The 24,795-nt window shown below is 41.4% G+C and overlaps 1 protein-coding gene across 22 annotated transcripts in view; it reads left to right on the top strand.

Annotated features, from left to right (window-relative positions):
- The window catches only part of AKAP9 (A-kinase anchoring protein 9), a 210,018-nt gene that overhangs the window by 43,532 nt on the left and 141,691 nt on the right, over nucleotides 1-24,795 (top strand). For 21 of the 22 annotated variants that reach the window (XM_043541209.1, XM_037890710.2, XM_043541212.1 and 18 more), the window contains one exon: nucleotides 21,366-21,410. In XM_043541209.1, the coding sequence (XP_043397144.1) occupies nucleotides 21,366-21,410 (45 nt within the window). Of the gene's footprint in view, nucleotides 1-21,365; nucleotides 21,411-24,795 lie in introns of those variants that run through there. The other variant, XM_037890719.2, reaches the window with a different exon arrangement.

The following is a 24,795-nucleotide window of genomic DNA, read 5'->3' as shown; positions in this document are numbered from 1 at the left end:
CCTGATATTCTAAGATTGAGTGGTGACTTGTGTATATAGTGTATAAATACCTTCACGGGGCAAAATACTGGGTACCAAAGGGCTTTTTAATGTAGTGGAGAAAGGTATAACAAGAAGCAATGGCTAGAAGCTGAAGCCAGACAAATTCAAACTAGAAATAAGGCTCAAATTTTTAACAATGAGGGTGATTAACCATTGGACCCAACTACCAAGGGTAGTGGTGAATTCTCTAGTGCTTGATGTCTTCAGATCAAGTCTGGATGCCTTTCTCCAAGAAAGGCTTTAGTCAAACACAATTTATTGATAGGGCTCAATACAGTGTCAACTGGATGAAATTTAAAGGCCTCTGATATACAGCTATAGACCTAGATATTTAAGGGTCCTTTATGACCTTAAACTCTGTGAATGTTGGCAGTCTGATCTACCAGGTGAAGGAACTGAATGGTGACTGAGCTATCTTTTTTAGCTCTGCAGGTGGTTCCTCTGACAGAGGGGCATCTGAACAGCATAGTATTGTACTTGTTGTGTGGACAAATAGCAAGAACTTCAGTTTCTGGAGTTGTCTGTCAGCTAAGTACCAATTATAAACATCTAGTTCATATGAGAAACCAAAAACCAGTAACTATTTATGTCACATTCATTTTCAGTGAACCTTTGGTTCCAGCAATTTAGTTGTACTGGACTTTAATTAGTATGATAAGACTGTTAAATTATGCATTTTTTACAGTGATAAGTGGTACCTTTTCTCACCATTCTGACCTAAGTTAACAAAAATCTTTCAATTCATCTTTATTACGTTTTTAAAAGTGATGGGTGAACCTAGTTTTAAGAAAACGAAACTCATAACACTGGCTAAAGAAAGGCAATGTATAGACAGCTGCTTGTCAAGTTGACCTATTATACTTCAGCTAATACACCTTGATCCCGACCTGCAAATATCTCTTGCTGTTCCAACCTTGGGCTTTTCTTGAGCAGGCTGCTAATCGTGCCATTTGTGTAGTGGTATTGAGATATGGACAAACATACTGTAGAAAGTAGGGTAAGAATATTTCCTGGTGGCTTGATATTTGAATCTACCTATCCTAAAGTGAAAGGCTGTGTGTTGTCCTATACTGTGCATTAATGTAAATGATAAAAGGCAGAATTATAGAGTTGCTGCTTCATGACACTATAGATAAGATTGTGAAACCCTTCCATTTTATAAAAACCTCTTTTTCCCACAGAGTCATAAATTGGCTGTCTAGATTTTTGGAAAAAGAGGAATAAAAATTGGAATACAAAGTCTCAGGAAAGAGACATCTTTAGAAACCTCTTTTATAGAATTCCTTTTTAAAAAAACTTGCACAAGGTTTTTTAACATAAATATACATTTTGTAGGTTTGCTGGTTTAATCTTTTATGCTCTTAATTAAAAAACTGGCTTTAATTTAAACATCAAATGGAATTGTAAGCAATTGTCTAGTCTGATTGTTTTTGATATTTTAGGAAAATGTTAAAACACAGATGTTTTAATGTGGTTATTGAATATGCACAGCGACTACATTTTTGTTAATAGATTCATAGATTCCAAGCCCAGAAGGGACCTTTATGATCATCTAGTTTGACCTCCTGTATAACACAGACCGTAGATCTTCCCCAAAATAATTCTTAGAGCATATGTTTTAGAAAAACACCCAATCTTGATTGAAAAATTGTTATTAAGGGGGAGAGTACACCACAAACCTTGGTAAATTGTTCCAATAGTTATTTATGCCTCGTTTCCAGCCTGAATTTGTCCAACAATTGGGTCAGATTATGCCTTTCTCTGCTAGATTGAAGAACCCATTATTAAATATTGTTCCTCACGTAGGTACTAATTATAGACTGTAATCAAGTCACCCTTTAACCTTCTCTTTATTAAGCTAAATAGATTGAGCTCCTGGAGTCTGTTACTTTAAGGCATGTTTTCTACTCCTTTAATCATTCTTGTGGCTCTTCTCTGAACCTTCTCCAATTTTGCAATATCTTTCTTGAATTGTGAACAGTAGAACTGGACACAGTATTCCAGCATCACGTGAACCGGTGTCAAATACAGAGATAAAATAACCTCTCTATCCCTTCTCAAGATTCCCCTGTTTATGCCTCTGAGGATCACATTAGCCCTTTTGGCCACAGCATTGCACTAGGAGCTCACTTGCAGCAAATTATCCACCAAAACCCCAGATCTTTTTCACATGCATATTTAATACATGTGCTAAAAACATATTTACACTAATGTGAACTATTAGTGTATATAGAGTAACTCATACATCTCCATTTTTTATTCTGATTTACACTTCAGGGCTCTCCTCCCCTGCCAAATAATGTGTTTCTTGCGATACCACATAGCAAAAGCAATACCCACTAAACGGAAAGGATTTGGGAGTGTCAGTGTTCTCTTCTGATCAGCTGAGCATGGCACCAAATAGTGTGCTTTGAGAGTGGACAAAAATGCCAAATCTAGTGGTCACTAGTTATGAGTTCCCAATAAAGTGAAGAGGTGCAAGGTGCAGATTTACTTAGTGTGCTTGTGAAAAGAGATTCAATGAAGAAAAGTGAAGTAGAACAATATGATTGTGGCAAAAACAAGAGCAACTATGCTTACAAATATTGTAAAGCATAAACTGCGGGTACGTAAGCAGGATATTTTCAAGAGGGGTTTCACAGTAGTACTCTCGGTTATGGCTTGCTAACCCTACACTGGGAGAAGAAGCAGAATTTATAACTTCTTTGGCTCCCCTCCCTTCTCACCAATGGCCAAAAAGGTCTTTAATAAACTCCACCTCCCACTTCTGTACTCATTAAGAATGTTTGAGGTTAGCCTGTCAGTCAAAGAGACTAAACTACAAGTTTCTATATAGAACCTTAGCACTGCCAAAATTGTCTTGTATACTTTGTCAACTACTGTAGACTCCTCTTTAAATGCAGTTATACACCTGAACTAGATATTTCAGAGAAACGATGCAAAAGGTTAACTTGTAAGCATTACCGGTTAACCTGCCTTAGCCATTAACCCTGGGCCGGCCGGCCAGCTGGCCTGCCAACCCCAGTGGCCACACACCCTGCAGATGGCATGAGCCCAGACACTTAATTGGTTAACCATTTAAACAACACTTTATCGTTTAAACGGTTAACTTTTAAAATGGTATTTACATCCCTATTTCAGAGGTCCTTGCAAGTTGAACAGCAACATGTGCTTTAATTAAATTTAAATTCTGATGATGTATTCCCAGTTTCCCTATTTATAGAGCCCACTTCTGAGTTTCAGAACCACTCCTAGTAGTAACACAATTGAACTGTTTGCTCCATTCAACAAAAGGGGTTTCCTCTGGAGCACCACAAGCTGCTGCAGCCTCCTCCAGGAGGGGGTCCTGAAAGAAGCTGTCAGGGCGAGAGGAACTGGTTTTGAGATTGAATTTAGGAGTCTTCTCTTATTGTGACAGGGAGGAAAGAAAAAGAAGGAAAGAGGTATCATATTGCACCAGTCTGTCCCTCCTTTGATTGATTTTATATAGGAAAGAGGAAGGAGGCAGGTAACTTGATAGAGCTGGGGGAGAGGAATAATGGGATAGGGGAGCTGTTATGCAGAGAGAAGAGGGAAGGATTTAAACTGTTGGAATAATAAAGGCTGTATGGCCTATACATATATAGTAGTATAGAGAAACCTTCCTAACCAAATTCTTTAGGGAGAATGTTATGAGTACATGTTCTACAGTGGTGCTGTGGAGAGTTACTATCAATCTGAGTAAGCTGCCTCAAGTACTCTTCCAATTCACATTTGCCTGTGCTAAATGGGATAGAGCCTAAACTTACTTTACTTTTTTTTTTTTTTTTTTAACAGCAACAAACTTTATATGAAAGTTTTTGAAAACTTTTTGGTGGTTGTAACTCAAATTTGTAGAATGTTGTCACCACTGTTCATTAATAATCTGAATCTTGCTAATTATTCATATGTATTTCTTTCCAAAAAGACCACTGAGTTCCACCTTAATGAAGTTGCTGTTAAATGTAGAACTTTTTTTGCTGCATTCCATTTAGTCTCAATCAGGACCATGTTAGTCAAGCTAAATGAGAAGTGCTTTGGAAGTTCAGCAATTATCTTCCAAGTTTAATGTTTTAATATAGTATCTGTATTGGAGTTAAAAAGCCAAAATAGATTTTTATGTATCTTGTACTTTACTGTTTAGTGCTGTAAATGTACTGATAGACAAACTAGATTATGCTAATCAGACTAGAGTTTGCTCCATTGGAGGTGCAGCCCAAGTAGTAGCCAGGTTCAGGTTAATCTCTCCAACTGAGATTTACAATGCATTTTCTTAGAGCTGTCTGCTCTTTCACCCAACATTACTATCTTGACACAACATCCTATAAAGATCTAAAGCAAGATTACTGGAAGCATTACAAGGGATTATTTTCTAGCTGAATGTCCAGTTCTTACTTACCTCATCTTTGTAGTAGGATATGTCTTTTTGGTTTTTGCTTTTGTGCAACAAAATATATTCAGTAGTTGATGTATGTTGCATTTTTAAGTGTCATGACTGGATTATCTTTGTTCTTCTAGTATTTCTGTAGATAAAATAAATCACAGCTTTCTGTGATTTTTCTGATTTTGAGTGTTCCGTGTCAGCAAGTGGAACTAGAATTTCCAATTAAAAAAAACCCCAAAAAACAGAGTCCTGAAGAAACCCTCATTCTTGATGCAGAACATAGCAGATGGAATCAAAGTGTTTCTATTTCTTTACTTTATGGGTTCCTTTTCTTAGATAGAAGGGATCTGTTCAAAGAACTGAAACTTTTCTTTCCCTTTCTTGGTTATATCATCAGAATTGTAACGAGGGCCATTTTGTTTTCTTTATTGTTCAGCATTTGCAGTCTCATTGGCAACTTCAGTTTATGGGCTTTCTTGCTCTTTTCCTGGGAAGATTTCACAAGATATCTAATTCCCTTTCTTTTAGGATTAAAAGGGTGTCTAATACCTCTGATTAGCAAAATTTACTAGAAAAACTCACCAGAACCTTTCACCTGAAGAAGACTGTTTTTGAAAGGCACAGATAGTCATTAAAATTCCTTAATAATCCTGTTAGAGTGGTTCCCCTGAGAGAAGTCTGTAGCAATCTGACAGACATAATTTCTCCTTGGAGTGTTGAATAGGAGCCAGTTTAAGAAAGGTCGGAGGAGGGAAGAGGAGTGTCTGTTTTTGTTAGAGTCCTGAAGATTACTACAGCTTTTATTATTGTAACTGATAAGAAATAACAATCCCTCTTTTCCCGTCCATTGTATCTCTCACCTGAACTTCATCTGTAATGTCCTAAAATCATAGTTGCTATTCTATTAGCTGAGAAAAGTTTAGCTCCTTGCTTGGAAAGCGAGAGATATGGAGAGGGACTCGAAATCCGATTTCTTGTATATAGTATAATTTAAATCTTTGGGCCTGCCCTAAGTTTGTTTTAAATTCCCGTCTGTCCAGTTTGCTTCTCACAAAGATAATGATATGCTCTGTTGTTTAGTAATTTATTTGTGGTTGGTTACTTTTTTTTACTATTTTAAAAACTCTGATCTCTTCCAAGATGAGCCCCACATGCCTGGCAGCATTTTAGACCTAAATTATACAGCAAGCCCCTTTTGATTTAAACAAGTCAAAACAAAATAAACTTGGAGCAGTAGCTCTTGATTGTGCTTTTCTCCAGACAAATGTGTGTTTAGTAAACCGTCTTAAGAATAGACCAAAGAATTTTAGCTTCTGGCCAAGCCAAAATTTATCCCAATTTTCCGTATTTTATTTCCATAACTTTCTCTAAATTCCTACAGGGTTAGTACCTGAGGTCTGCAGCATCTTATTAGGTAGTTCAAGTTTTTAATTTTTAAGTTCAATTACTTCTGACATGAAAAGATTTCAGCTTTGCTAACTCACTTTTCAGAATACATGATGTCAAGTTAGAGGCAACATAACTCTTCAGAATTAATAAAAGAAAATACAATTCAAATATCATTCAGATAGTGTACACTATAACTTCAAAATGTATAATATAGCAGCTAAATCAGGGGTGGGCAAACTTTTTGGCCCGAGGGCCACATCTGGATATGGAAATTGTATGGTGGGCCATGAATACTCACGAAATTGGGCATTGGGGTGTGGGGGGAGTGAGGGCTCCGGCTGAGTGTGTGGGGGTTGGGGTGGGGCCAGAAATGAGGAGTTCAGGGTGTGGGAGGGGGCTTCGGGCAGGGGTATGGGTGGGGGGGGTGAGGGCTCTGGGGTGCGTGCAGGAGGGTGGGACCGAGGGGTTTGGAGGGTGGGAGGGGGATCAGGGCGGGGGCAAGAAGTTGGTGTGTGGGAGGGGGTCTGGATGGCGCTTACCTCAAGCAGCTCCCGGAAGCAGCGGCATGTCCACCCTCTGGCTCCTATGTGGCGGCACGGCCAGGCGGCTTTGCGCGCTGTCCCATCTGCAGGTGCTTCCCTTGCAGCTCCCGTTAACCCCATTTGCTGGCCAATGGGAACTGCGTGGGCAGCACTTGGGGCGGGGGCAGCGTGCGGAGCTCCTTGGATGCCCATACGCATAGGAGCGGGAGGGGGGACGTGCTGCTGCTTCTGGGAGCCGCGCAGAGCAAGCCTCCGACCCCGCTCCTCGGCAAGAGCTTAAGGGCTGTATTAAAACGTCTAACGGGTCGGATTCTCCCCCTGGGCCATAGTTTTCCCACCCTTGTGCTAAATAAACACCCGCTGGTGATAGAGAGCCCTGAAATGTTAAGCTTATTATAACAGGGTGGCTATCAAAGAAAGATGCAGAAACAGGGGGATCTCGAGTAGGAGTAGAGAGGTTATTTTACTCTGTATTTGGTACTGGTGCTACCGTTACTGGAATACTGTGTCCAGTTCTGGTGCCCACAATTCAAATTGGAGAGGGTCCAGTGAAGAGCCACAAGAATGATTAAAGGATTAGAAAACATTCACTACAGTGATAGACTTAAGGAGCTCAGTCCTTTTAGCTTAACAAAGAGAAGGTTAAAGAGTGACTTGACTATTGTCTATAAGTACCCACATGGGAAACAAATATTTAATAATGGGCTCTTCAGTCTAGCAGACAGGCATCACATGATCCAATGGCTGAAAGTTGAATCTAGACAAATTCAGACTGGAAATAAGATATATTTTTTTAATGGTGAGAGTTATTAACTATTGGAACAGTTTACCAAGATTGTGGTGGATTCTCCATCACTGACAATTTTTAAATCAAGATTGGAAATTTTTCTAAAATATCTGTTTAGGAATTATTTTGGGGAAGTTCTATGGCCTGTGTTATACAGGAGGTCAGACTAGATGACCACGATGTTCCCTTCTGCCTTAGAATCTGTGAATTTAATTGGGGCCACTGGGAGCTTCATCTCCCAGTGGCCCCAATCCATCCATAAGATGACTTGGCATATGCACTAGCAATGAGGACTGCTCTTATAATAGCAGTCAGATTGGTTGGTGGTGAAATAAGTTATTCGGAGGAAAGGCTGTAAAGCTTTTTTCCTTAAAAATAAAAGAAGGAAAAAACTGTAAAAGAAGCACTTAGAATATCATTATTTTAGAATCACAGCTGAAGGTGTCTGTCTATTCCCCGCCCCCCCCCCCCCCCCCCCCCCCCCCCCCCGAAATGGATGGAATTTCCCTTACACCTATTCTTAACATTCCTTCATAAATTAAACCTGTAGGGTATCATCTGTCACTTGAGGATGACACACCTCAAATGAGGGTTGGAATCAGCCCAGTGAATGAAAAACAACAAGCCCACCTTTAATATTGGCCATATGACATCAGTACATGGTATAAAAGATTGTGACTGTTTCTACTGATCTGTCTGAATCCTAAAATCCAACTATCTCCGAGACCCCCTAAGGGCTCCACAGTGGGATAGAATAATCTTAACAGAACCAAAGGCCTATTCCATGAGTGACTCAAATAAGCTCTACACTGCCACAGAGAAGTCTGTAAAAAGAAAAGGAGTACTTGTGGCACCTTAGAGACTAACCAATTTATTTGAGCATAAGTTTTCGTGAGGTACAGCTCACTTCATCGGATGCATTCCGTAGAAAATACAGTGAGGAGATTTATATACACACAGAACATGTAACTTTCTCCTCCTTCATAGACAATGCTTGATAGGTAGGAGCTTCTTGTTGTTTATAGTGCCCAGAAGTGTGCTAGTGTAGGTACCTCATGGTACAAATAAAAACAATTCGTTTTCCCCCAGAGGTCCTACAGCCTAGAGTTTAGACAAGATATGAATGAGAGCACACAAAAAGTGGGAGAACATCCAGAGGAAGAGGAGAACAAGAGTTACAGAAATATATAACTATCAGAATCAATGTGTGTGTGTATACTTGTGTGTATCTATAATTTTGTTATCCCTTTTTGGCCCAAATGGTTAGCCAATTTTGGGGGTCTTAGAGGCTGTTTCTGTTGGGGGAAAGATTAATGATGGGGTCATGTATTTCTTTGATGCAATTCTGTTTACTTACAAAGAGTGTACATAAAGTCCTGTTTCCCTGAATGCAAGCAGGAATCAAATGGCAGGAGATAGTTTCTTTGCTCATGGTTCCAAGCCCTCTTTCCAGATGGCACGCTACCCAAAACTTGATATCTTAGCTTTTTCTCAAGGTCATGCTGTAAGGGCTTCTCTGGTGGTCTCTGGAGCTTCTTTGCTGTCTTCTCTCTATGCTTCTGTGGTGATTCGGTTGCTTCTTTCGATACACACAGCTCCCTCAAGCAATATCCAGCTCCCCTGCGTTTGTGTTCAGACAGTATGGCTCAACTCTTACTCCAGACTTGCATGTGGCATGTATTTTGGACAGTGGCTCTTGTAGTTGCAGCTATCTATTCTATTTGACATTTATCTTGAATGAAAAGCAGCTGTTATACCCACCAGCTTCAAAGAGGTTTCACCTAATCCTGCAGTATAACAACATAGGGGGTACAGAGTCTTTTAAAAAATTTACTGTCAATTTTTAAAAAGATTATGTGAATTGTTTATACACTAAGCCAATTTTGTTGTTGGAAAAAGGAAAAGATGGGAAGGTGAGAGCAGGAGAGGATGAAGCATGTGGAGAGGATTGGCATAAGGGAGGGAATGGGGAAACATTACTGGTAAAGATCACAGTTACACAGGGGCATGGCTAGGCAGGTAGAAAAAATAATTGGTGGCACTGCCAACTATTGGATTAGTAAATCCTAAGTGATGGGTCCTGAGGAGTTTGGGAATTGAGAGGGGCAGTTATGTTGGTCAAGGCAGGAGAGAGAGAGTAGGAACACTGACAGGAGACAGAGTTCTCAGAGGAGTGAGGGAGAGAGGGGAGAACTAAGAACATGGAAGGAGAGTAGAAACTAAAACAACATGGAGAAATAGGGAGATAGGATTTTGAAGGTGAGAGAAAGTCAGTGAACGTCTATAGTATTAATACCACCAAAACGACTCAACTGAAGGAAAAGCTTTGTAAGGAGAAGAAAAGAGATTAGATATCTAGTAGATAGGAAGATAAAAGAAAGATGAGAAGTGAAAGTGACTTAAAAGAAAATGAAGTATAATAAAAATACATGAGAGAGTAAGTCAGGCTACTCTCTCTCAGCGGCTGCCCCGCAAATTAGTTTTATGTTGAAGGGCAGAGGACTCTTTGCTTATTAGAGAACTCAATTTGAAAATAGTTTGTCTAATAAAATTAATTTTCATTGGAGGAAAGAGTAGATACCCAATGACATAAAGGAAAAACTGAATCCAACATGAACCATCTGGACAAAGGGCTGCCAAAATTATTGTTATCTCTTTCAGCCTACACAGACAAGCTCTGGATTGAAGACGTACACTCTGTCTATAAATACTAACATAACTCAATGCAGTTGCTCTGCAACAATAGAAAGTTTCATTTTGGTTTGACTGTAGATTTAAAAGATTAAGTTCTGTATCGCTGAAGAAAAGGGAAGCTGAGCTATTTAAAAATTCATAAAAGTTAAGGTAAAAATCTCAGGTTCAAAATTTCCTATCCCATGCTTAGAATTTCTTGCCTATGTGAAAAAGAGAGGGAACCAATGATAGAGAAAATTCAGAATCTGAAAAAAATTACATCATAAAAGACCTAAGGTCAAATTCTGCAGTGCCTTAACTCCATACAGCTCCATTCAGTTTAAATCTGATTTGAAGTCAGTTGGTTTGTTTTGTGTATAAATTAACATAGAATTTGTTCATTTTAAGTGGAATGGCATTAGAGAAAGGAACTAAGACAAAGATCTACATAATAAACAGTCAGCACTTTGTGTTCATTAATCCTTAGAAGCACTCGTGTAAGGAAAGTAAGTATGAGGAGGAAAACAAATCACAAAATACCTTAGGGTATGTCTACAATGGAGCCAGAGGTGTAATTTCCAGCTTGGGTAGAGTCATGTGGGTAGCTTTGATTGAGCCAGCATGCTAAAAATAGAAGTGTAGCTGCTGTGGGCAGGTGGCAGGATGGGCTAGATTCATGAGTAAGTACCTAGGGTCCTGAGCAGGATTCTGGATAACTAACCCATCCTGCTCCCTGCAACTACATTGCTTTTTTTAGTGCACAAGATCAGTCAAAGCTAGGGCACGTATGTCTATCCAAGCTGGAAGTTATACCTCCAGCTCAAGTGCAGATGTACCTTTAGTGTATAAGGAATTCATATAAACTTTAAAAATGAACCACAGAAATTAATTGACTTATTCAACACCAGAGCGGGCCAAAATTTGGAATTTCTGTTTTGTGTTCCTGTGAACCAGGGTTCTGAAAATTTTCATTTCAGAAATGCTGAAACATGGTGTTTCTGAAACTAAATAGGCTTCCCAGATTTCCAGCACCTGCTAAATGAAGAGGACATGATTGATATGCTGCCATCCCTGGCTAGTAGCCATGAAACCGATTTGAATCAGGGCAGCAGCTGTGGGGAGTAGGGAATATGCAGTTTAGTTGTTGCCGGGTCAGTCCCAGGGTAAAACAGAGACAAGGTGGGTGAGGTAATATTTTATTGGACCAACTTCTGTTAGTGAGAGAGACAAGCTTTCAAGCAGCACAGAGCTCTTCTTCAATCTGGGAAAGGAACTCCCAGCATCGCAGCAAAATGCAATATGGAACAGATTGTTTCCCGTAAGTAGTTAACACATTGTAAGGGATCATTCAAGTTACAATGGCCTGTTAACACCTCAGCAGTCAGGACAAAAAGAGGGGGTTGTGTGTTACAGATTGTTGTAATAAGCCATAAATCCAGTATCTCTGTTCAAGTCCATGATTGTTGGTGTCTAGTAGAGTAATAACTTAAGCTCCCAGGGTTATCTTTTCAAAGCGTTGTGCAGGTTTCCTTTGAGGATGAGGACTGATAGGTCAGATATAGAGCAATCGCTTTGTGAAAAGTGTTCACCCACAAGTGGTAGAGTGTTTTTTGTCTTTTATCGTTCTCCTGTGTGAGTTCATTTGGGAGCGTAGTGATTGTCTGGTTCCACCCTCGTGGTTGTTGTTGGGGCACTTAGTGCACTGGATTAGGTATACCACATGTTGTGATAGGCATGTGTAGCCCAGGAGGCCACCTTCCCCAGGAGTCAGGCAGCATGGGGTGCCAATTGGCCAGATAGTCTGGCTCAGGGGCAGGGAGCCAGAAGGCCATGAGAGCCTTGGTGGCCTGCTGCGATGTTGGACCCCTAAACTGTGGGGGGGGGATGTCTACCTTGCAATAAAACACCCACGGCTGGCCCATGTCAGCTGACTTGGGCTCACAGGGCTCAGGCTGCAGGACTATAAAATGCAGTGTAGCTGTCTGGGCTCAGGCTGAAGTCTGGGCTGTTGGACCCCACAAGGGGGCATGGTCCCAGAGCCCAGACTCCAGCCCAAGTCTGGACATCCACTCTTCAGTTTCATAGTCCTATGAGCCTGAGTCAGATGACATGGGCCAGCTGTGGGTGTTGTATTGCATTGTAAACATACCCTGAGAGTCATGGCTTGAGCCGGGGATCCCAGGTTGTCAGGCTTTCAACTTCACAGCTGGGAGCCTGGAAGTCTTGAAAACCATGGCTTGAGCTAGGGTTCTCAGGACTTCCAGGTTCCCTGCTGCGGAGCCAGGAGCCCATCCTTGGCTCCTCATCCAATTCCCAGTCTCCTTGCTCAGCCAGTCCTAGTCTTCCCCTCAGGGCTGCTCATCTGAGTCCCAGTTTCCTCCCAGCTCCTTGCCTCTAGTCTTCTTGCCCAGCTAGTGCCAGTCCTTCTGGCTTTTCATCTGATCTGTTGCCCTCCCTCCTAGAGTCAATTCCTCTTCACGCCCTGCTCTCAATCTTTTCCTATCCTGTTCACCATCCAAGACTCCTTGCTCAGTCAGTCCCAGTCTCATTCTGCAGTCAGTCTCAGTTCCCCCTTACTGGCTCCTTGTTGAGTCTGTCTGTCTCCATTCCTGGGGTCCTTATCCAAGCTCTGTCTCCCAGTGCCCTCCCAGTCACCTACCTCCCTAGCTTATTGTCTCAGTCGCTTTTCCCACCCTGTTCCCGTTCTCCCCTGCACACTGGCTCATTGTCAGATCTGGTCTCCTGCATGCCTTCTCTCCCAAGTGATTCCCAGTTGTAGTCTACTTCCCCAGTCTCTCCAACTCCTCATCTATCCCCAGTCTTTGTTCCCCCTTCTCCCCAGTTTCCCCTCTTCTTTTCCCCCCCAGCTCCCTGTCTCCCTGTTCCCAGGCTATGCCCTTGCCTAGTTAGTGTCAGCACCCCCTCCCCCTCCAGCTGCCAGTTCCAGTTTCTGTCTTTACCCACACCACACCAGCTGCCAGATCCCAGTCTCAAATCTTCCTCCTCAACCCCAACTCTGTCCCAATTTGCACCTTCCCTTCCCGAGTCTGGCTCTTGTCCCCTCTATATTTGAATCAGGCACTTTCCTAGTCCATGCAGCCTAGGCACCAGCAGATATGGTGGGGGACTGAGAGCACAGAATACTCCTGGGGGCATTCTGCAGCAAAAAATTAAATATTCTGCGCACAATATTTTAAAATTGCAAATTTTATTGTCAAAATAACACTACATAAACCCTACAGTTTCAACTATTTTGGTATTTCAGAATAGCTGTCAGCAAGTATTGCTAGGTGTTGGTGACAAGGGATGGATCTCTTGACGATTACCTGTTCTGTTCATTCCCTCTGAAGCACCTGGCATTGGCGACTGTTGGAGGACAGGATACTGGGCTATATGGACCTTTGGTCTGACCCAATATGGTTGTTCTTATGTTCTTTTGTAACAGTACAGACACACAAAAATTCCTCCAGGAGTAGGGAGTTAAAGAAAACCCTATGACAACCCAGTTCCTCTTTCTCTGCCCCTTACCCCTCCCCACCAGAGCCCAGCTAGGGGGCAAGACATCCACAACCCCTCCTCCCCAGAGCCCAGCTGCGGGCTCTCCCTTGCCCAGACACCCATCCCCCTTTCTCCTAGAGCCCAGGGATCCAGAGGGAGAAACAGCCTGATGGTCGATACCAGGCTTTCACGGAGTTTCCTGCCCGCAGCCCTCTCCTTCTCTCAGGACATGCTGGGAATTGCAGTTGCCAGGAACCTTCTAGCTCCCTCCTGCTTCTCCCAGTAGTATCTTCTATGTGCAAGTTGGGCTCTGCTGAGTCCAGTGGACCCCAGTGAGGCTAGCAGCGCTTCAGCCCATTTCTGTGGGGGAAAGGAAATTCTGTGCGCACGTCAGTTTCTGCAAAATTCTGCATTGCGCAGTGGCACAGAATTCCCCGAGGAGTAACAGAAGAGACAGTCTTCCTGCATTCAGCCCCTCTGCAGCTGCAATTACAGGGACAGTCCTGCTGAGCCCCTGTAGCCCTGGGCAAAAAACCGTGCTCAGTTAGTATGGTGTGGGAGTAGTCACGCATTGGAACTGCGAGAGGCTAGAGTATGCTGAATGCGATGGAGTTTTGCAGATTTTATTTTAGCTGTAAAGTTCTAACAAACCTCCACTGAACATATGCAAATTGAGATTTTAGAAAGCTTATAACTTGGCCAAATTTGAACAGATTTTCCTGGGAGTAGCGAAAGGCACATCCCTGCCACAAAACCCACCCTCCTGCCAAATGTCAAGTCGCTGCTCCAAAGCATGGGGCGTTCAAGCTCCTCAATGGAACCATAGTAAGGATTTTTTAATGTGACAAAACACTATATATTTCCCTAAATTCCTTCTCTGAAATGGCAGAACTGTTTTGACTGAAATGTTCCAAAATATTTAGCCTGCAGCAGGTACCTGGGACAAAAGATTTCAGCCCAAATGGTTAAAGTTTTGCAGTGTTACATAACTGAAAGCAGAATTTTATAGTGGGAAATGTCAGACAACCTGACATAAGTGGTGCTGCCAATTCCGCTTATAATATTTTTTTCTCCTGGGTAACCAGTGGCTCCTATTCCTCTCTACCTCAAGGAAATCCAGATTATATGCTCTGATTAGAGATTTCATATCTCCTATACCTGGGCACAGCACATTTCTTGTTATATGTTTTGGTGAAGGGTGAGAGGTAGGAGAAGGTAAAAAGAATCATCAGGATCTGTGTGTGTGTGTTGAGGAAAGGAGGCAACTCACACACACAGTTTGCCATTAAAAAGGAAACAAATGCAATTCAGTGCACAATACTGACTTTACTATGGTATTTATACTTTTAGAATGTATACCACAGTGAGATATTTGAACCCACTGTACATGAAGAGCCAGCCTTTGATGCCTCAGAAGCCCAGAGTGGTATGACATGCTCTGACATATGCACAACTGAGAGCCATACAGAAGTATAATCAGAACCTCTAGTCTGATGTAAGAAGCAGCTATTGCAGAAAGTGAGAGAGCAAAAATCCCAAGAAAACATGCAAGTCCTGAAAGATCGAGAGAGTACATAAAGGACATTGATGTAATGTATTTAATATTTAGACTGTGGTAGCATCCACAGCGTAGAAGGGGTAGGTGAAGACACAATCCGTGAGGTGAAGAATTTACAATCTCGCCCAGCACCTTCTGGGTCTGTACTCTTGAATACCAAAAAAAAAAAAAAAAAAAGAAGGTTCTACTTGGTGTCTACAGTTAACGTTAGAGATATTAATAGCAGTATTTGAAATGCCAAAGATCACAGAAAACTAATATTGTAGAATTATAACCAGATCTCATTCTTAATGCATTTGGTAGAAATTTAAGGCCATATAGTTTGCACATTGGGAATTTAGAATACAAAACTCCAACAAATTTAAATATTTTGATGTGAGCAGGCATGTAAATCAGGCAGTGAAGTACCATCAACACTTTTGTCTAAAATAAAGGTATTTTCTTCACCAGCTAATAGCCAGCCACTATTCAGAAATTAATTTAAGATTCTGGAGTTTTTATACTAGTTTTCATAGAGGTTGTAGTCCTGTCAGTAACAATAATACATTCAAATATGAATGGGTTTCATTTCTCGTATGTGGAATTTTGTTTCACAATAACAATAAGACATTCTCCAGACTCAGTGATTTCAGTATCAGGTTTATTATTGATTGCTCTTCTTGCTTTAAGGGGTACTCAATCTTTGGCCCTGTCCCTTTATACTACTATCCAAGAAGTGCTAGAATTGGGGGAGAAAATGCTTATGTGTCACTTATTAAATACTCTTTTTTTTCCTACACCTGAAGTATTCCTTAAAAGTGAAATAGCATTAAGTGCTGAAAATAGGCTGTATATGGACTTTTAAAAAGTATGCCACTTTTCAATTTCCGTGGCCACTTAGAGTAACGTAATCAGTTCTTTGTGATTCTAGTGAGTATGTAGGGGATTTTGTGCCAAGAAAGGTGTGTTCTGAGCAATGCCTACATGTCTGGTACTGTTGAATTCTAATCTTCCTTCTGAAACAAACTTCCTGTGTTGCCTTAGGCAAGTTACTTAACACCTTTGCCTCAGTTTCCTCATTTGTAACATTCCCTCTGAAGATTGTTGTGAGGTTTAAAATCTTTTGGAGGTGGAAAAATGCATGGAACATTGAATAAAAAATAATTAGAAAAAAACAGACTTAAGGTTAGTAAAAGAACTGTTTGTTTGTACAGAGGTTATACATAAAGTTATTTCATAAGCTTGGACACAGATGTGGAAAAAAAAGTCCTGTTTCTGGATATTCTACAGGACACAGATAGTATAACACACAAAAATTCAGACCTAGAATGTAAGCGAGGAATCGTAAACCTGAAACAAATCGCACAGATATAGGGAGTGAGAAAGCAAAAAAATAGTTTAATGTGCATCACCCTAGTCAAATTATTTTATTATTATTAGCAAATGATTTTTTAAGAGAGAAGCCATACTTCCTTTAAAACTGAATCCTGAGGGTTCAATCAGATGAGATATATAGAAATTAGTGATTCCTATTGACTGATAACTATTGGAAGTATACAGCAATGGGGTAAAATGTAAAGAAAGGGGACAATACAGCCTTACAGAGAACTTCATTTTCAAGTGAGTGAGCAGGCTTTGATCAGCCATAGGAAATGAAATACAATTGTTTAGACCCACAGAATATAAGATGAATATTTGCAAATTGTTGCCTGTTCTGAATACTGCCTACAGAGACTGAGGCAGCAAGAGAATAAAACAATAGACATACGTCATTAAGGTTTGATTCAAAGCCCATTGAGGTCAATGAAAATATTTCCACTGATGTCAGTGGGCTTTGGATCATGCCCTTGAAGTAAAATACATATCCAAAGAGGTTTAATTTGAGCTCTTTTGGCCAGCATTCTGCAGTTTTCTTCAGACAAATCTTTTGGCAAAACAATTCAATCTTAACAGCCAAACAGGAGATTTATTCAAGCTACCAGAAGTACCACCTATCTGAAAAACAAAACTGTGTGGACATCATCTTGGAACCTTGGAGCCATCCACAATAGTCTACCCAGATGGAAGAGAGAACATGTATCTTCAATTAGCAACTCAGAAACAACAGTGCAGAGCTGTTAGGATATGTAAAGATGTGGGGTCCAGAACGATATCACCATTTTTGCCACATAATATGTGTATTTGCTTCAATCAGTGATGTACACACACTGAAAACACACCAAAGATGTCATGTTGTCAGTCTTTTCTGAGAGTGAACCTGCTAGAAATTACAGTTGTGGGGAAATGGAGTGCATGTTATACTGGTGAAAAGTAAAACTGAACCATAGAAACAGACAGTTCAATGTGATATTTTCTCCCTCTAGCTTAGATTCAGTTAATCTGAGGTGTCTTTTGTCGCTGTGTCAAGAGTAGGAGGTGATCTGTTTGTCTATCGCTGCTGGTGCCGCATATCAGTTGGAAGCCTTCCTAAATCAATGTAAAAGGAGTAAAATGAAAAGGCTGCTTTCATGCTGTATAACAAGTGCTGGTAGTCATTAAAGGCTGGGTGGTCGCAATCAACAGAGAACCTCTCAGACTGTATGTCACGCTTCCCTTCCAATTCACTGAGTCAATTAATGCTTACATTCTGCCTAAAAAAAAAAAGGTGGGACAGAGGCAAATGAATTAAGAAATTATTTGCAGTTACTGCACATCTAAACTGAGAAGGAGAACCCATGTAGGATGTCTTTCAACCATGGATATTTAAGAATAAACACTCAATCTTCTGAATGCACTGGGGACACAGTAGTCAGAACTCTAATATCAGACCAAATTATCTAATAAAGTGTTATTGGGCTACTAAGACTAATCCTGTTAATTTGGAAACAACCACTTAAAAAAGATCCACGACTATTCACTGTAACAGTAGGGAGAACATCACTTACATAACAGCATTTATACAGATTTACTGCATACTGTAGTTTAGTCTGTGTGCCTGTCTTTCTTTCGTCCCAGGAGCCAATCAACATTTAGAACATATTGCTATCCTCTGTATTTGAAATTTGTGGTTAACTCTTCCATTCAGTCACATTTTGTGATACGAAGGATTCACATATGATGTGTAAGAGGATGTAAATCAACTACTTTAAGGCTCAGACTTCCTCACAAAAGCTGATAGCCACTTACAATGTGTAGTCTTCGCAGGATTCAGTGTAAACCGACAGAAGTCTGTAAATATGTCATTTCAGCTAATGCTGAAATCAATGAAAAAAATGTCAGTTAGTAACTGTCAACAGGAGTGCAGCCTCTCCCCTCCTCCCTTGCTCCTGCAGGCATTAGGTGTCACCAACCTGAGGTTGTGCAGGGAGTCCTCTGCAACCCTGTCATCATGGGATTGAGGGAACAGGACCCTGACAGCTGGGTTGCAGAGGTCTCCCTGTGCTTCTGCAGGGCTGGTGACACCCTTCCTGCAGAAGCAAGGTACAGGGAAGGCTGCAGTCTTGGCAGGGTAGAGTAGAGACCCCCAGCACTCCCAGCTGGTACAAGAACGGGACTGTAGTGGGCTCCCTGCACTGCCACAGAGCCAGTGCTACCCAATCCCTGCAGGTGTAAGGTGCGGCAAAGGCTGTGGTCTTGGTGAGCAGAGCACAAACCCCAAATCAGGGCTCCAAAAAGGATGAGGACAAGCGCTGGCCTTGAGATAGGCCACCCTGCTGCTGAATGACTCTGTCCCCAGGCAGGAGTGAGCTCCCTCCTTCCCATAACAGTGGGGCTGCAGAGCGCTCCCTGCATGGCCGCTGGGCAGGTGATACCCGTGGGAAAGGCTGTGGTTGTGGCAGGACAGAGCGGGGCCTGCTGGCCATGGCCTCAAGAAGGAGGCCAAGTCCCCTGCCATGGGGGAGGTTACTCCACTGCTGAATGATTATTAATAGGCAGAAGGTTTAAAACATACAGGAAGTACTTCTTCACACAATGCACAGTTAACCTGTGGAACTCACTGCCAGGGGATGTTTTGAAGGCCAAAACTGTAATTGGATTCAATAAATAATTAGATAAGATCATGGAGGACTAGTCCTTCAATGGCTATTAACCAAAATGGTCAGGGATGCAAGCCGGTGCTCTGGATATCTGTCTGCTTCTGATTGCCAGATGCTGGGACTGGATGACAGGGGATGGATCACTTGCTAATTGCCCGGTTCTGTTCATTCTCTCTGAAGCATCTGGCACTGGCCACTGACAGAAGACAGGATACTGGGCTAGATGGACCATTGGTCTGACCCAGTATGGCCATTCTTATGTTCTTATGGGGTGGCCTCCCCCATGGCTGGGAGCTTGCCCTCTTCCTCTTTGCAGTTCTGGCCAAGGGGGTATGCTCTGCCCCACACTGTACCTTCCCTCACCTTGCACCTCCAGGGATCGGATGTTGCTGGCCATGTGGCCATGCAGGGAGTCTTCTTCAGCTGCACTGTTACAGTCCTGCTCCTTCACTCACCAGCCAGATGTGTGGGAGCCAGGCAAGAACAGCTCAGCAGTACTGGGGTTCATCTTCCTCCTTGTAGTCCAGGCTGGGATTCTCTGCTCCACAAGGCCTGGACTGCAGCCTCCCTCGTACCTTGGTGTCTTGGGGTACCTTGGCCATGCAGGGAGCCCCCTGCAGCCCCACTGTCAACACTGCCCTAATCCCAACCCCCCATCCACACACTTAATTTCTAACAAATGTAGAAATAAAAATAGTCTGCCTTTTTTATTTTCAACTAAGTTGTTACAATTTATATGCCGAAAAGCTGGGGAAAAAGTGTAAGTTAAAGGTGCTGGGGTAGCCTACTTTAACTTACAGAATCATGACTGGGGCAACACCAGCTCTTTGTCATATCCCCTCTCCCTTCCAACAATTCCATGGAGTTTTACTACCAAAGTTAATGTTGGCTGGGTCGGCATTTGTTTAGGAGATTTCCCTTTGGCAGTATGGAACACCACCTGGGAGATGTCTAGTCCAGTGGCTGTCTGTACATCCTCTGGTTGTACAACTACTATAGGAAGCTGGGAGGGCATATTGCCCAGAATTCAGGCACACTCCCATCTTCAAGTAGTTTTGATGACCAAACCCTTTAGTGATTCCTTAAGAGTACAAACCCCACCTTCTAAAGTAGTAGTTCACTGGAAACTCCACAAGGAAAACCTTGCCCAAATTACTGGTCCTAGGATGGTATTAACATACATTCCCATTAAGTGCAATTTATTTGACAGGTGCCGAGTGAGTGAGTGGTTCTTAGTCATGTGTTAAATAATTCTAAATCGTGGCTTGTTAATACAGAATTTACCAAATAAACATTAATTTGAGAAGAAACGAAAATAAAAAATGATAAAAGTGAATTTCATTTTTATTATTCAGAATAGGATGAAATCATCTTATCTTTCAGACTATTATGTTCATATATTTGTTAAAATATTTCTGTAAAACAAGTTTATTTAGTAAAGGAAATATACACAAATGGCAATTCAGCACTATTCAAAGTCAACGGAAATTAGGCATCTAACTGCTATTTGTGTCTTTGAAAATCTCCCTGGTACTATTTAATTACATGGGGCCTAGGGTGACCAGATAGCAAGTGTGAAAAATCAGGACAGGAAGTGGGGGGTAATAAGCACCTATATAAGACACAGACCCAAATATCAGGACAGTCCCTATAAAATCGGGACATCTGGTCACCCTAATGGGGCCTGATCCAACACCCATTTAAGTAAATGGAAAGGCTCTAACTGACTTAATGTTGGACATGTCCCCTTCCACCACTTTTGCCTATATAGAATTAAGTTTTAAAGTGTACCCTTATATCATTTAGCTTTGGGAAAGATACATAGTATTTTTTAACATGCCAAGTATGGACTTCATGTGAATACCTCTGAAGTTTTGTAGTGATAACCCTTTAGACATTGAAACTTAAATTGATGCTTTGTTTCAATTGATAATCATGTTTGGTAATAAAATCAGGTCATTCATTGGGCATATTTGTTACTTTCAAAATTGAAGCCCTATTCCTGTAATTGCTTGAATGCATGTGGATCTGCAGGATATGAGCCTACGTACCTGCACCTCCTGCAAGAAATCACCTTCAGCGGAAATTGAAGGTGTTCACTGCTTTGCATAATCATATCTGAAGCCGGAGCAACACTAGAAACTTTTGCATGTATAGTAATGCCACTTCTGCCAGTACTGCTTATTTTTTGCAGAGAGACTGGTATTGGTTATATAAGCAAAAACACTTTTTGGTCTATATAAACTGCATCTCCGTTAGGAGGGTTTGCCGGTATAGCTATATGTATAGACAAGGACTCAGAGAGCTGGGAAAGGCTTTCATTTTGTAGATTCTAATGGATGACATGAGTATTTTAACTAGATATGCTTCATTAGGTGGCTTTAACTACTGTCCACATACACAAAAATAGATAGAAATTATGTTTAATGTTTTGAAGTCTGTTAACATTGTAAATATTTTTATTTTTCTCCTACTTTAGCCAGACAGTGAAATTTCCACTACAGCAGATGATTATAGTTCTGAGGTAAGAATGAAGTAATATTTTACATTTTTAATATGTCACATTTAAACACTGTGGAATAGTTTTAAATATTTTGTTTGTTTAAAAAAAGAGAAAGGAAGTATTAGTTTGAAAATGTTATAAATAACATGAAAATATAACTTATTTTTTTAGCAGTCACAATTAAACAAGCAGCATGCCAGATAAATAACAGGATAAATACTTGTATCTAATAAAGTAGTAGGTTTGTAAGCCAATGTAATGGTTTCTTCACTACAATTGCACTTTAATGGTACTGTTCAGAGTTCTGGTTATGCAACTATTTCCCTATGTTAATTTTCTGTGGAGAATTAAACGACAAGTTGAGTGATTATCTTTAACTTGTAAGTAAAATGGAAACTACTTGTTGAGAAAATTAGTTAATTATAGAAAGAAATACTTTGAAATAGTTTGATCCTGTTCACACTGAAGTCATTGTCATCTTGCCCTTGAGAGCAGGATTAGGCCCTTAGAGAGTTATTAATAATTAACTTCATGTCAATATGCTATTAATTTTCTTATCTCTTGAGGATTCCTCAAAAACTATAATAGTTTCTTTAATCAGTTGCTAGAGTTTATAATTTAATGTGCTACTTTGTATTTATGGTGAGCCTTGTAACATATAGTATTATCCCTGCCAATTCCCAGCTCTAACTTTGAGATAGCACAAGTAGAAAAATTGTAATATTGTCAATTTGAGAACAATACGTTTGAGTCAATATATTGGTCAGCACGTTATATTAAATATACAAAAGCTATGTTAAAATATCATTAAGGTTGCAAAGCCGGTCACTGAAAAGATAGGAAATGCCAGAATATAGGGTGCTTGTGCACCTTAATTTGGGCCCCTTATGCATATGCATTATGATGGTCTTTAATTACATGCTCACATACTGTCTTTTTCCAGGACCCCTGCCTCATTCAGTGCTAATTAAATCAGCAGCTATTCAATATTTTGTTTTATCTTAATTGTTCAATGCTTTATTGCCTTATTTATTGCACACAATTCAAACCCTGCTCTGAATACAGTTATTAATTTCCGCAGGGGCTGTTCCATGGCACTCATCACTATAATATTTGAGTGCTTCTCAAACATTAATTAACTTATCTTAACAACATTGCTGTTAAGAGAGAGGCTGCTATTATTCCCATTTTACAGACAGGGAACTGAGGAACAGAGGGATTAAAGTAAAAAGTGTCCATAAATTTTAGGTGCTCAGTCTGAAATGCCTACAACCTGATTTTTTCAGTGTATTTAGCTTCATATAGCACTTTGTATGTCGATGGCCCTGCTCCTGCTGACTTCATTTTGCAGATGTGAGAGTACAGCACTTTTGCAAATCAGATTAAGGGTCTCAAGTTGGGTACACAGAAAATGAGGAACATACAGTTAGGGTATATCTTAACTGCAGAGTTAACTCAAGTTATCTTCACTTGAGTTACTCCTCTTGAGTTATCCTAGCTTGTGTGAAAGAGACCACACTGCCAAATAACACTCAAACTACTGTATCCACACGGATGCTGCAGTCACTTGTGTGTGGCACTCAGACTTTTGGGGATATATCCCATAGTTCTTTGCACTGCAGTACGCTGAGCCACTCTATGAATTCTTTCCCAGTGATTTATGAGAAAACGTCTTCTTCCTTTCTGGGGATCCAGAGGGAATTGTGGGAAGGCATTGGAGGACCAGGAGTGCTCGAGTGGAGCTAGCCTGCATCCATACTGTAGAGTGGTTGTGCTAAGTAACTTAAACTTTAGCTTATATCCCCTGCCAGGCCAGCCAACTCAAGTTTAAAAGCACAAACACAGTCAAGGTAAGGGATTTTGTCTGTGGATGGAACTCAAGCTGGTGGCAGTACTTGAGATATAAATCAGGTTAACTTTGCAGTGAAGGCAAGCCCTTAGTGAAAAGTTTGGTTTAATTGACTTGCCTAGCATCACACAGGAGCTCTTTGGCAACCTTAATGTTCTCTTAACATGGCTTTTAAATGTGTAATTTTCTAAGTGTTTAAAAAAGCAAGCTAAAAAGAAACAGATGCCATTGTGTGACATCAAATTGAAAACCACATGAATAATCAGCAAGGTTGGAACACAGACCTCTGCCATTTGAGCAAAGGAAGTAACTGATAGCAGTAGTTATCTCTCTAGAGGACGACAAAATATGCACCTTGTCAGTGGGTTTCAGAGATATTTGCTGACAGCAGAGGAATGTTCAGATCCAGGAACCTTGGATTTCATTCCAGGCTTTAGAGGGGAGTGTACTCGGGTAGGCACATAGACTTCTACCCCTTCTTCCCAAGCTTGACCCTTTCTGCTCCATCCCCTCCAACCTGTCCCTGTCCCAGTCCTGTCTTTCTCCCCACCCCTGGCTCCTTGTCTAATTCCTATTCTCCTTGCCTACCCAGTACCAGTCTCCTTGCTCAGCCAGTCCTAGTCTTCCCCTCAGGACTGCTCATCTGATTCTCAGTTTCCCCCCAGCTCCTTGCCTCAAGTCTTCTTGCCCAGCCAGTGCCAGCCTTTCTGGCTTTTCATCCCATCTGTCTCCCTCCCTCCTAGACTCCAGTTGTTCACCTACTAACTTCCAGTCTCAATTCCTCTTCACATCCTGCTCTCAATCTTTTCCTACCCTGTCCACCATCCAAGTCTCCTTGTTCAGTCAGTCCCAGTCTCATTTTGCAGCCAGTCTCAGTTCCCCCTTACTGGCTCCTTGTCGAGTCTGTCTGTCTCCATCCCTGGGCTCTTTATCCAAGCTCTGTCTCCCAATGCCCTTCCCAGCTCCCTGTCCCAGTCTCCTACCTCCCTGGCTTTTTGTCTCAGTCCCTTTGACCACTCTGTTCCTGTTCACCCTGTACACTGGCTCATTGTCAGATCTGGTCTTCTGCCCATCTTCTCTCTTGAGTGGTTCCCAGTTATAGTCTACTTGCCCAGTCTCTCCAGCTCCTCATCCATCCTCAGTCTTCATCCCCTTCATCCCTCCGCCATGCCCCCCCCCATTACCTCTCTGTCCCAGTTTACTCCTTTCCTTCCCGAGTCTGGCTCTTGTCCCCTCTGCATTTGAGTCAAGCGTTGGGTTATCATCAATCATATATTCAGGACAGCCATAATAATAGTAATAGGCTATTAGCTCTATACTAAACTTGCCTTTTAATTAACATAAAGCCATTCTGTGGTTACATTTCAATCTTAAAATATGTAGAATATAGTTAAGTTAATTCAAAATAGCCTACTTCTTACCTTAGAACAGCTGTTATATTAGTTTCTTTCTGGGAGGGAGTTTGGGTGCAGGAGGGGACTCCAGGCGGGGGCAGAGTGTTGGGGTGCAGGAGAGGGTGAGAGGTGCAGGATCTAGAGGGAGTTTGGTATAGGAGGG

Source organism: Chelonia mydas, chromosome 2 (assembly GCF_015237465.2).
Source record: "Chelonia mydas isolate rCheMyd1 chromosome 2, rCheMyd1.pri.v2, whole genome shotgun sequence".
In the NCBI taxonomy this organism is placed as follows: domain Eukaryota; kingdom Metazoa; phylum Chordata; order Testudines; family Cheloniidae; genus Chelonia; species Chelonia mydas.
This window is presented reverse-complemented; position numbering and strand designations above follow the sequence as displayed.